The sequence below is a fragment of the Acipenser ruthenus genome, chromosome 6 (assembly GCF_902713425.1).
Source record: "Acipenser ruthenus chromosome 6, fAciRut3.2 maternal haplotype, whole genome shotgun sequence".
In the NCBI taxonomy this organism is placed as follows: domain Eukaryota; kingdom Metazoa; phylum Chordata; class Actinopteri; order Acipenseriformes; family Acipenseridae; genus Acipenser; species Acipenser ruthenus.
The window spans coordinates 17,997,179-18,010,868 of NC_081194.1; the positions used below are offsets into that span (position 1 = coordinate 17,997,179).

The 13,690-nt window shown below is 36.4% G+C and overlaps 2 protein-coding genes across 11 annotated transcripts in view; both read right to left on the minus strand.

Annotated features, from left to right (window-relative positions):
- The window catches only part of usta (uronyl 2-sulfotransferase a), a 107,899-nt gene extending 104,537 nt beyond the window's left edge, over positions 1 to 3,362 (minus strand). The window contains exon 1 of the mRNA XM_034017941.3: positions 2,857 to 3,362. Coding sequence (XP_033873832.1) covers positions 2,857 to 3,124 — 268 coding nt within the window. The 5' untranslated portion in view covers positions 3,125 to 3,362. The remainder of the gene's footprint in view (positions 1 to 2,856) is intronic.
- Positions 3,363 to 8,081: 4,719 nt separating this feature from the next.
- Positions 8,082 to 13,690, minus strand: part of sash1a (SAM and SH3 domain containing 1a) — a 313,025-nt gene continuing 307,416 nt past the window's right edge. For all 10 annotated transcript variants that reach the window (XM_059025155.1, XM_059025161.1, XM_059025157.1 and 7 more), the window contains 2 exons: positions 12,663 to 12,794; positions 8,082 to 10,378 (listed from right to left, as the gene is read on the minus strand). In XM_059025155.1, the coding sequence (XP_058881138.1) occupies positions 10,121 to 10,378; positions 12,663 to 12,794 (390 nt within the window). In that variant the 3' untranslated portion in view covers positions 8,082 to 10,120. The remainder of the gene's footprint in view (positions 10,379 to 12,662; positions 12,795 to 13,690) is intronic.

Sequence of the window (13,690 nt, forward strand, 5' to 3'; positions counted from 1 at the left end):
ATACCTACCGAAGCGGCCATGAAAAGGTTCAGCAGCTTAAGCGCTCTTTGTCTACAGAGAGTTTCTAATTAATAGATGGTTATTGCATCTTTAAGAGAAAAATAATGTGTATGGTTGTTAACCAACTGATCATTTTGAGACCCTTTACAAGATTTAAAGGAGTTTGTATCAAAAATGATGCTACAGCAGCTTCTACTTATTATATTTAGTTTTCATTAGAGACGTAAGTTTTTCAGAGCTCTATGTTACACTATATGTTATATTTTGCAAAAAAACTAAAAAGTGTTTTTTGGAGCATAGGTGAATAATTGCCAACTCTGTATCAAGTGACCTGAATCTGACACTAAAAGCTTCCAAATAACATACTTCTAACATTTTACGTGGCTGGTGCTGCAATAACTTCAGGAGCTGTGGCATTATTACAAATGAGGACTTTGTGCAATTCACTATAGCACAAATCAAATGCATAAGGTTACCAAATATATACATCATAAGTGCTCAAGTTTTCACTCCAATTAATAAGTGTCAGTCAAATCAGTCAATTTGTTTTTGCATTTTTAATGCTTTAAAAATGTCACTATAAACAAGTGTCAGTCACTGCATGATTTGCTGAGGAAAACAGTTTTTTTTTACCATGTGCACTCTACAGTGATACACTATTATTTTCCTCAAATGTATGACTTTTGCTCCTCACCCCCACCCCCAATTTAGCAACATCCACATGTTTTTGTGGAAAATAACCTTACAGGGCTGATGAATTTGAAAGAAAAAAAAAAAGATCCGGCAATGCATTTCAATATGTGACATCTTTCAGGCAGCCTATGACTGGGCTGTCTGTGCTCAGTAAGATGAATTACAACCTTTCAAAATTGTGACACAAAATATTGTAACATCAAAGATGTGGTCAAGACTTCATTGTCTTAATAGATTTGCCAGACCTCAACTGAAGTAAGTGAGCCTGCGGACTGAAGAGGAATTAATCTCACTCTGGAGATGGGATACCCTTAACAGATCCTGTAGAATAAAGCTTTGCTGTAAACCATTCGGGTTCTTCTGGTTGCAGACAGTCTTGACTGTTTGTGAACAAGGCACTCAAGATCTGAGAAGAGGGTGTTTAAAAGGAATACATTCTCTCACAGACCTTTCTGAGACTTTGAGCTTTTCACTTCTGCAGACAGAACTACAATTACTCTGTGACCCAGGTGTATAATAACTTAATTCTTATCAATTCCTTTAGAAAACAGTATTTCAGTCACTGCCAAAAATGTGAGCTCTATACATTGCATGCATTACATGAGGGCACAGATGTACAACTCTGCAGAAAAAAAGATGTGGATTTAATGAATACAGCACTAGTACCCTTAAGGCCCAGACTGCTCATAACATTCCCTCCAATTCTCTCTTCTCAGCAGTAGCACAACTGTGTATGAATGATGTTGCGGCCCTACAGTTTTAAAAAAAATAATAATTTTAGTGTTGGTTGTTGGGTTTTTTTTTCGGGACACACAGTTAAATAGAGCTTGAAAATGTACCACTTCAAATTGCCACTACCAGGGGCGACAGGGGCAGGATCATGCACACTGTATTTGACTCACAAAATTACAATCCAGAATTAAAGGGGAGAGGAATCTTCCATTCCTTCAACTAAAACTACTTTTCGAGGAAATTAAACAACCTGACAAACACAGCCTACTTTCTCACACAGTAAAGATCGATGTATTAACCTTGTTGCTGTGGTTTTAATCGCAATCCAGACTCAGTATCAGGATTACTTGATCTATGGAGAGTGACACACTGGAAGTATGTAAGTAGGCAATTCTGAAGGCACGTGTTACGATTTTTTCAAAACAGCTCCTTTTAATATTTTTTTTATATACATCAAGGATTTAAAAAAAAAAACACGATTTTAAATATTTCTAGTTTCTATAGATCTGTCTATTGATGGATAAGGTCTCTTAATTTAACAATGAAGTTACCTAGACTGTCATATTGTTGTAACACTCAAAATAAGAGCACTGATCCACAGGTCTCAAATCTTATACCGCTCATTGTAGCCTAATAATGTTACAGTTTTTAGAATGGACTTCCTTGACACCAAATAAAAAATGTAGCAGAAACAAAATGCTTTAAAACACAACAACCAATTAGCATTTTGTCATCAAATCCTTGTAAAATAGATGACCAAATGTAAGACTTGCTGTGTTGGTCCTTTACGTTATAACGAATCGTCTGTTTGGTAGCTTTTTTTATACTCTGTGTGTGTGTGTGTGTGTGTTTTCTTGTTATTGAAAAAGAAGCTTTACTACTGCAGCTACACTTTTTTACACTTTCACATAAATCTTAACACAACTTTTTACAGCTAAAAAAAAACCCCTTAAAACATAAAATAACAAAAGTTTCTTCCAAAACCGCACTTCAAAAGGGAAAGTAAAATTGCACAGTATTTCATAATGCATACTTGCCACTAGTTCTAAATAATATTCGCATATGTAGTTTTACCCAAACGGTACACATAATTGATGCCTTTTAAAATGGCCCTCTGTTCAAATATGCTGCTTCAAAGTGCCCTTGATGTATTAGTTCTGAATGTATCAGTTCCCTAGGTTATTACGTCTAGGTAAATTATCGGTCTGAGATTGTTTTTATTTTAGAGTCAGGCCCTTGAACGAGGGAAATTACTATTTTGCCTAGCAGGTAAAGTAACGTTAAACTGCAAGCCTGTTACACGTCTCCAACTTAATGAAGACAAGCTGTACACACGCTGTCACTGCAGTGAAATCGACAAAAAAAGTCTACTGTCTGTTTGCAAAATATAACCAAAATAGCTGAACTGAAAAACCAAAATGCAGTTCTTACCGAGGTACTGTCGGATTTCCAGAAGGATTTTAGGGGGTCCGCCGTTCAACTGATAGAAAAGGGAACCCAAACAGAAGAGGAATAGGGTAGCCATGCAGAAGCCATAATTGCGCGGTGAGGATCTTATTAAAAAGACAGAAAGACAGCTGTTCCTATTGTTTTTCTTATCTCTGATGTGATTTGGGGTTTGACTTTTGTAGCGGTTACTGTTGTAATTCTTCATCATCTCCTCCTCACACACACACAGTCGCCGGGAACGGTCACCCATCCGCCTCTGGAAAGTGAAACTTTTTTACTGATCATTTGAAAATAAAAACAGCAGTTTTAATTTGTGCGGCTGTAGATTTTCTTTATTTCGTTCTTTCTTTCCTTCCTTCTCACTCACTCGCTTTCTGCCTTTCCCTCTTGTGACTGGAGTATTTCTGCATGTGAAGTAAGGAAACCATCCTACACTGACTTATAGTTCAGAAGCGGTGTCATATTACTCGAACATGCAAGGAGGAAAAAAAAAAAAATCTAGCGGCATTCTTGGTTTCCTGCAACAGCGACACCTTGGGGCAAAAGTAAATTAAATAACGAGAGATACTCTAAATACAGAACGTTTTTCAAAAATACAGATTAACCATATATTTAAAATACATCGAAAGAAACACATGTATGTCCAAATAGACCAAAATTGAATATATTATCTTTATAGGTTTATTGACCCATGATTTTTGTTATTTATCATAATTGCGTAGTCGTTCTAAACTCGTGGATAATTGGCATGCTTAATAAAGTCACAAGAATTGGGGCAGCCACTCAGCAAGACTGAGCAAGTTGGAAATGCAGCAATGCCAGTACAGAAATGACTACTAGTTGTCAACTTTTCATAGCAATGGGGCTGATTTTCAAAGCCTGGCACTCCAAAAGGTGAATTACTGTGTTTGTTTTTTTTAAAAGAAGAAAAAAACTAAATCAATTTGTTTCTGAACTGTGAGTATATCGCATCAGAAAATGAACGTGCTACTGAAAAACAGATTGCTAAACTAGTTTGACAAACAGCCAGCTTCCATTATTCACTAAAATACAAAAAACTAAGGACCATTAATATATAAATCGGTTGCCATTTAAATACTAGCCTGTAAAAGCATGGAAAGTGGGAGCATTTTCATTTTCATAAAGGTACAAACTGACGATATCACAATATTATGAACCAATACTGTCCTGGTTATTCATTATCAGCACTGCTACAGTATCAGGACCACTGTGTAACATCTGTTCCAAATCTATTGTGGTGCCTTTCCTGGTTTTGCTGTGGTGTGCTTACGATTGAGAGTAATATACTAGTATTATAATGACATTCTAATTGATGTTTGTTTCTGTAAAGAGATTTAACACTTGGCAAAGCTATTTTGAGAACGCTGGCTGCCCCAAGGCCAGTATGCAAATGAGGGAGTGGGAGGGAGAATTATGGAAGCATTTGAGGGTGTCCAGAACATTTTTGGGGGGTGCGAGAATCATGTTGCACAGGTTTGCTATTGGGCTGGGCACTGTGTGTGTTCAGCTGGGGTTTTATTACTGCATGGGGGAATGCCCCTGGAGCACCATGTGTGAAGCATGGCTCTGTGCATGTTTACTGTATCCTGACCCTGAACATGCTACAATATCATAGTCACTCATTTCCAAACAAGAAAAGTAATTCATAAACATAAGAATGCATTAGGAAAAGTTTCAGGTTATAGAGATTAGTATGGTAATAATAAAAAATAAATAAATAAATAAATCCTAACTCTCCCGTTTCCTGCAATAAGTATGAAGTACTGAGGTTATGACAGTTGTAGTCCAGCTGTACTCACTATCAGAGTAAAAAAAAAATAAAATACCTGGTCAAAACCTAATCAATAAGCACCAGCTAAATCAAACACTATTTTTATATTGAGCTCCAAACTGACTGCAAATATAGTACAGCTGAATACAGAACTAGAGGCAGGCCACTGTGGGGTCCACACACTGGCAACTGGAGGAATGGATAATTGTGTACTTTTGGAGAAAGGTGCTTTAAGAACATTAAAAGAATAATGTGGTGGATAACTGAAAAAAAACTTTTCATTTTCACCTTTGTCAGAAAAGCAATTGCCTGAGGCAGTGACCAATGCCGGCTGTGCTGCAGACCAATCGATTATAGTCAGTTTGAAGCTATTGCTAGAGGGAACCCCCACATAAAAAAAAAACTAACACACCACCTAAAAACACTGTAGTTTTCTATAATATACTATAGAATGTGCTGCAGTATACAGCCGCAGTACAAATAAAAACAGATTAATGTAGCACCAAATGAATACCTGAAAAACATGGATTCAGCAATAAAGAGAGAATGATAACAGAGCAAGTTGACTTGAAACATGAGGTGCAGTATGAGTTAATAGACTTGGTTTTAATATTAGACTTTTCAAAGGGTAATGTTGCTTTTGCTTTAATAATAATTCTGACTTGATGCAATCAGTTGCCTTGCATTCTGTTATAAAGCTGCATAGGCCAAAGGACTTTCACTACAAGTAAGGTGTCCTAAATGGGGACTATTTTTTGGGCTGTGGGGTTAGCCTCAAACAAGTTTCGTTTAACTTGGCTTATTTGTCCTTAGCTGAAAAAAGGTTTTTTTTTGTTCTTTTTTTTACTTCAAGGGACACTACAGCACCTCACGTCATCCCCCGAGAAATGCCCTGAAGGAACATTTATCAGTTAAAGATGCTCATTACTTGTAATTGTATATACTTCACTGGCCAGTAAAGGTCTTGGCAGAAAAGGGACAGTGGGGGTTCTGAGAAGTGGCAAGTAAATTAAGTTGCTACTTTCTACTCTTTCATCTCTCTCCCTCCCACATTATTTGGCCCTGATGTGTAGATAAGGCCATCATAACTCAACACCTAATTAAAATAAATTGTTCCGAAAAACCACCTTCAGTGCAATGAAAGCTTGGCTTCTCAAGACAGAGGTCAGTTGCTGGCAGATAAAAACACAGTGAGACAGACTGGAATGAGATACAATCATTGATTTGCTAAAGTGATCTCATGTTCAGTTTTGAAAGAAATACCTGTTGTACGATGGTGCCTTACCCATCGCTTTCAGTACAGAGGCTCTAATCTGGATGCAAATGAATACATTTCTCAATACCCTTTGCACTCAGCTGTTTGAACCAGGGTGTTTTGTTTTATCAACATTTTTCTCTACCTGGGACTAACAGGAAATTCATATTATAATAAGTAATTTACATAACAGACTGCTAAATTTGTCTGGGACCCTGTAGAAAATTCATACTATCAGGAAATATCGCCTAATCTGAGTTTGTTTTAATGAGAATTTACTGTATCTGGTACCATAGTAAATTAACGAAGATTCTGTTTTAACGGCCTACTTTCAAGTCTTGCTCTTAGTGAAATTGTCACCACATCTTCAATGTTTTTTTCAGTCATAAACATGCTTTGCAGCCAGTGAGATGCTTTGACCCAGTTTAGGTGAAATGAGCTAGGAAGTGAAACAGTTACTGACTCAGAAAAACACAAACAGAACTTAACCTAGTTTGGAACCAGATACCATTAATAAAAAGAAAATACATGTGTGTCTATCAAAGATCCAGGCATGAAATCCTTACAGCAGAAGAAAGTAGATGGATGATAAAATGTATGGGTTGTATGTGTGTATATAAAGACAGACATGAGGAGGAGCATTTCTCATGCTGTGCTTTATCATTGTATCTTGTAACTTTTGCTTCAAACTATTTTCAGGCAGACTAAAGAAATCGACAGTGAAAAACTGTACCTCAGTTGTATTTCTATACAAAACACATAATTAGACACTAAATGTAGTTTTATTTCCAAATGACACAGGATGATCGCTCTGATGACAAAACAAAGCCAATCCATGTCTACAGGTAGTGTTGTGAAGTCTTGCCAATCTTTATATATGTGCACGTTAACTTTTCTAAATGTGTGGAGTCTAATACTGTCTCAACTCTCTCAGTGTCTTGACACTTCAGTCTTCTCAACAAGGAGGGCTTGTTCTGGTTAAAAAGACTTCTATGGGGGAAATGTTATTAACAATTAGAATAGAAAAAAGGATTTGTGAGAGGAACCTAAAAAACACCCCATCATTAACACATATATTAAACAAAATAATAGTAGTGTGATGTTCTCTAATTGTTTAAAGGTGGAAAAACAGCAGACATAAATGGAAAATGACAATTAAAGATTAATTAAATGCGTAAAATAATAGCAGCTAGACCAAGCTACGCAATAGGCTATTAAATTTTATATTAAACCACCCACGTTTTGATTAGGCCTTAAATTTAGGATAACTGTCCCTTTAAAATGTTGCACTGCCCAACGCAGTCCCATATTTATTTATTCCGAGCGTGAATAGGTATTATTAGCAAAACTGTTTAAAACAGATCAGGAAAACGTATTATACTTCAGAATGACAAATAGTTATTTACTTTTTTTTTGTTTCAATACACAGGAGAAATCTTTATGGACAATTATTTGCTAGCTTAAACAGCATAAAATAACATATATATTTTACATTACATACTGCAGCCTTCCACTAAAGCAGTTTGCAAGAATGCATTTCTACTGATATAGTACTACAGCTAATAATTACATTTTATATGAAAAGCAAAAGGCAAAAAATAAGTTATTTAAATATCAATTTAATATACAGAATGTGCAACATTTGTTAGTTATTACATAAATGTATTAGGGCTTAACAAGGCTTGTAACAGTTACTTGGAAATACAAGTTTACTGGAACAGAGTATTATTAGAAAGTCATTCCATTACATTTGCACAGCATACTTGGTATTCCAAACCAGGTAAATGGCTCTTTAGCAAGAGAAGTAGGTAAAATTCTCTAAATAAACCTGAAATATGACATGGAACAATCTTTTAACATATGGTACATTACACTATGTTCATTCACCCTTGAATGATGCTATTGTTTTAATTTTGGATGGGATTGGTTGAATTTATTTGTAACTGCCCTTTGTTTGCATTTATAGAGTAGAACATATTTTAAAAAGTGCTCTTTAACAATAACCATTTAGAAAGAAATAAGAGGAACGGGCTTGTGGTGTTACTAGCTGCAGGAAGAGGATCACTCTCACTATTCCAGTCACAAGTTTTAAAAGGTGATCTTAAAACTGGTGCTGGGAAGGAAAGCAAGAAATCAAAGGGAAAGCTCATTTCCTAAAACTTTTGCTAGTTTAAAAAGATCTGAAGTTTGAACTTTTTTGTTTGCTTTTTGTTTGTTTTTGCCCAGCTTTTGACACAAATGTGGTGTCATTTCAGATCTCAATCAAGATGTCAAAGGAGTTGTATTTCTTGGCAATGGCAGTTAAACCCTTTGTTTTAAGATACATTGAGGTAACACACACTGGCTAAGTCAGCAAACACCACTCAGTTAACGGCACTGTTAGGCTACAGTCACGCCTCACAGAAGATAAGTGTTCTACCGGATGTCTTCATATTAATTATCTACAGTTACAATATCTAAAGCATCTGTGGTATTTGTCTTAATTAATTGAAATGTAGGTATTACATATATATATATATATACATATATTATTACCCTTATGATACCTAAACAAGTTTCAGTTTCTTAAGCAGTTTTAAAATGTCATTTTAATTACCCCCTTTTTTAATGATGTTTCAAAATACTTTGAGTAGTTTTAGGTTCTGTTGCTCCAATATTGAGTTCTTATTTTTTTTTAATATCTGTCTTTACCTAGAATTGAGATGGCCTGGAGATAAACTGCCAACACTGAACAGACTCCTTTATTATATTGAAATAACATGGCAATAAAACATTTCAAAACAGGCAAACATTATAAATAAGTAAAAGGACTGTTAAAAAAAAGACTATTGAAGCTGTTAAAATGAAGTTCCCACAGATGATTCGTGTCTCCAGGAGGGCTGGTGTTTTAAGCTCCTTAAATTTGAACTATGTGCCACTGCTTTTAGAATTTGTGTTATATTGCACCAGTTATAATGAAAGCTGATTGTGAGGTAACTGCATGGCCGCCATCTTGTTAGAACATCCTTGAAAATTAGATGTATATTCCACTGTTCATATCCTGGTAATACTGGGTGGCAGTTCACTGGCACAATGTATAATACAACATTTTACACTTTACATTGGGTTATTATCCACAGACCACAAACACGCTTCTAGAAGCATCTTTTGGAATTCCCTAAATGGAAATTTATGGTAAATCTGAACAACATAGTCTTTGAAATAGTGACTTGCTTAAAAGACACTTTTTCTTTTTTTTTTTTTTTTTGGGGGGGGGGGGGGGGGGGGGGGCAATACAATTTCAGTTGAACTACAGGGTTTCAACTTTCCCTAAACACTTCAAGTTTTTACTCTTCTGTAATAATCCTGTAAACATTGGCCTAAATTATTCCGAAAAATATGCAAATCCAGTTTACTGTCTTCAATTAAAACTGAAAAGAATAATATCATTATTCACACTTACCCCTGTCGTTTCCTCTATAATGCCCATCATATTTTGTAAATCTTGGCCAGTATAGAAAGTCATGTCTAACAAATGTACTTATTGATGCAGTTCTATAGTAAACTACTTTAATATCCACAGCACCAAGCTTACATGTTATTAATTCTGTAGAATTAAATGAGTTCTCCAAGCCTTGGAAACCTTGTTGGATTTGCCATGTCTGAACGCACAGCTTCACTGTAGAACACTGACTATATGAATATCAGAATAAAATTATTATACATACATAGCAAAACAGATACATCACAAATAGCTCCTATATTGAAAACAATCTTGGAGAAGTAGATGGATTTTGCAGTACATTCTGATAATTAAAACAGCTGGTTACATGTGTATATATTCACTAAACTGATTTTACATATTTGTTTGTAAGGCAAAGTAAAAATGCATTGTATATAGCAAGACAATATACTTGATTCCTTGCAGACACAGGATAATTACTACGGTATCAACAGCGTTGTTTAACTAGCTGGAACTACAAAAGTTGTAAATGAAGTAGGAATGAAGAAAAAGCTTCTTTGACCTAGCTAACACCTCTTGTTGCTTACTAGTGCTACAACAAGCAAGAGACCCAAATGAAGTACTTTTATTCACCCACAAGGCAGTTCAATCAGTCTTTACAAGGCCTCCCATGTTTATACTTGGCAGTCAGGTGTTGCAGTAAACACCAGAAAAGAAAACTAAACAAGAAACAATAGCTGAAGTCCCTGTTTTTTCGTTATAACTGAGCATCGTCAGGTTGCACCAGCTTAGCCCCTGCTAACAGCCTGTTTACATGCCGCTCCTCCTTGACGCCAGCTTCCTGGAAATGAGTCTCTGTCAGGGAGGCTATTTGGTTCAGCGTGTCATATCCTGCTGCTGTGAACAAGTTTAGGTACATGGGCAGTCCGATAGAAACCAACCAATCAGAGACTGAGTTGAGATGTCCTGGAGACACAGGCTTCCGGCAGATTTCAGTTAGACCTCCAGAGGGGATCTAAACATGGAAGGGAAAGGCAGTGCTGTTATAAAAAGGTAGAAAAGTGTTGCAAGAAGCTGTATTCTGAATTCTATCAATTAGCTGAAAACAAAAGATGTAAACTACTTCAGTGCATGCGTTTAAGCAATAACATACTTACAGACATGTTTTCAACCATGTTTTAAAGGGTCTCAGCTGAAAATGAGACTTGAGCTGACTTTATAAGCATGACTAAGGTACAGTACCCCCCTTCAAATTGCATTCCCATTAAGCTTGTCAATTCACTGGTTTTTCTTTTTTTTTTTTTTTTTATAGATACTGATGGTTTGTTTCTGAAAAAAACACCCACTGTTCTGGCAAAGCTCTGTCCACCTTAGAGGGATACCAGTAGTTCTCACATACTGGCAGATAATTAGTTCAATAAACCCTTCACTTTCAGCAAAACTGAGCATCTTATTTGAATGTTTCCACTTATACATCTTTCAATATGTCTTTTCACACACACACACACATATATATATATATATATATATATATATATATATATATACAGACGTGCTCAAATTTGTTGGCACCCCTCCACAAAAAACGAAGAATGCACAATTTTCTCTGAAATAACTTGAAACTGACAAAAGTAATTGGCATCCACCATTGTTTATTCCATATTTAATATAAATCAGACTTTGCTTTTGATTTTTTATTCAACATAATATTTTAAATAATAAAACAAATGAAAATGGCATGGACAAAAATGATGGGACCGCTAACCTAATATTTTGTTGCACAACCTTTAGAGGCAATCACTGCAATCAAATGTTTTATGTAGCTCTCAATGAGACTTCTGCACCTGTTAACAGGTAGTTTGGCCCACTCTTCCTGAGCAAACTGCTCCAGCTGTCTCAGGTTTGATGGGTGCCTTCTCCAGACTGCAAGTTTCAGCTCTTTCCATAGATGTTCGATAGGATTCAGATCAGGACTCCTAGAAGGCCACTTCAGAATAGTCCAATGTTTTGTTCTTATCCATTCTTGGGTGCTTTTAGCTGTGTGTTTTGGGTCATTATCCTGTTGGAGGACCCATGACCTGCGACTGAGACAGAGCTTTCTGACACTGGGCAGTATGTTTCGCTCCAGAATGCCTTGATAGTCTTGAGATTTCATTGTGCGCTGCACAGATTCAAGGCACCCTGTGCCAGGCGCAGCAAAGCAGCCCCAAAACATAACCGAGCCTCCTCCATGTTTCACTGTAGGTATGGTGTTCTTTTCTTTGAAAGCTTCATTTTTTCGTCTGTGAACATAGAGCTGATGTGACTTGCCAAAAAGCTCCAGTTTTGACTCATCTGTCTAAAGGACATTTTCCCAGAAGGATTGTGGCTTGTCAATATGCATTTTAGCAAATTCCAGTCTGGCTTTTTTATGTTTTTCTGTCAAAAGTGGAGTCCTCCTGGGTCTTCTTCCATGGAGCCCACTTTCGCTCAAAAAGCGGCGGATGGTGCGATCAGAAACTGACGTACCTTCACCTTGGAGTTCAGCTTGTATCTCTTTGGCAGTTATCCTTGGTTCTTTTTCTACCATTCGCACTATCCTTCTGTTCAATCTGGGGTCGATTTTCCTCTTGCGGCTGCGCCCAGGGAGGTTGGCTACAGTTCCATGGACCTTAAACTTCTTAATAATATTTGCAACTGTTGTCACAGGAACATCAAGCTGCTTGGAGATGGTCTTGTAGCCTTTACCTTTACCATGCTTGTCTATAATTTTCTTTCTGATCTCCTCAGACAACTCTCTCCTTTGCTTTCTCTGGTCCATGTTCAGTGTGGTGCACACAATGATACCAAACAGCACAGTGACTACTTTTCTCCATTTAAATAGGCTGAATGACTGATTACAAGATTGGAGACATGTGTGATACTAATTAAAGAAACTAATTAGTTTGAAATATCACTATAATCCAATTATTTATTATCTTTTCTAAGGGGTACCAACAAATGTGTCCAGGCCATTTTAGAATATCTTTGTAGAATAAGCAATAATTCATCTCTTTTCACAGCTTCTTTGCTTTATTCTATGACATACCAATGGCATGCAAATATACATGATAAAATAGCTTTTAATTTCATCACTTTTCAGGAGGAATGAAGCATTATTTCAATGAGCTGTAAGGGTACTAACAAATTTGAGCACGTCTGTGTATATATATATATATATATATATATACACGCACACACACACGCACACACACACACACACACACAACCTGTACATACATTGTATTATATAGAGTGAGGGCAGGGGAGGGCATGCTTACCGCCATGCGGTGCTGTTTCCGAAGCTGCTTCACCCGAACTCGGTCCATGTTTGAAGCCACATTGTTAACAGGCTGCTCCAGGTCTTCAGCATACCTCTGCACCAGGGATTCTGGAATGCCACAACGACCATGCTGCAAAGCACACACACACACACAAACGTAAGTTATTGGGATCTATATGTACTGTATATAGGTATACACATATGCCTTTACATATATATACACATGTGCTTTTACATCTGTAGGTTAAGCACTATTAGAGCTGGCATCCCTAGCGTTAAGAGTATCAACCTGAATCGTCCAATTTCTTTTAATATATTAGCCATCTTGTTGACAGATGTTTTTGGCTTAAACAACCCAGACAGTCTAGCTATATAACATGTAAAAAGCTATAAAATATTCAAGAAATGACCTCACTGTGATTGTAAAGTGTGATGTTAGTCAACTCTATCCTAATTTTTCTAGCAGTGTGTAGCAACAGACAGAAATTAATATTTACAGTGATGCTTAAACTTTCCAGTTTATTTAGAAATTATTTAGGGGTGGTCTGTCATACTGGTAGTTTGATCCTAGGAAAATGCCTGAATATGACAGAATTTGCATCGCATGGCATACAACAGATAGCAAATAATTCATGAATACTTACACTCCAATCTAATGTGTTATGAAGAAAAAAAAAACATTCCTGTGGTTTAGGGATTACTTGAACATAGTTTTTCTATGCCTGATACATTACACATTGTCAAAAGATGTTACCTGTTAAGAACATGACAAGCACCAGTGAATCTACTAAACTTGACATGCTACTGCAGGTTGACTCGCATTACACATATCGTTGTGTTACACTAAGAAGTCTGAACAAGCCAATTCTCACATCAAACTTGATACACCTTATGGTCTCTGCAATACTAAACTATAGAGATGTGGTTGTGTGGCATGACACACTAATACAATTCATTGATAAATACTGGTTAACTAACACCCTAAATCATACAGTAAAAAACTTGAGTGCGTTCAATTACTTTACA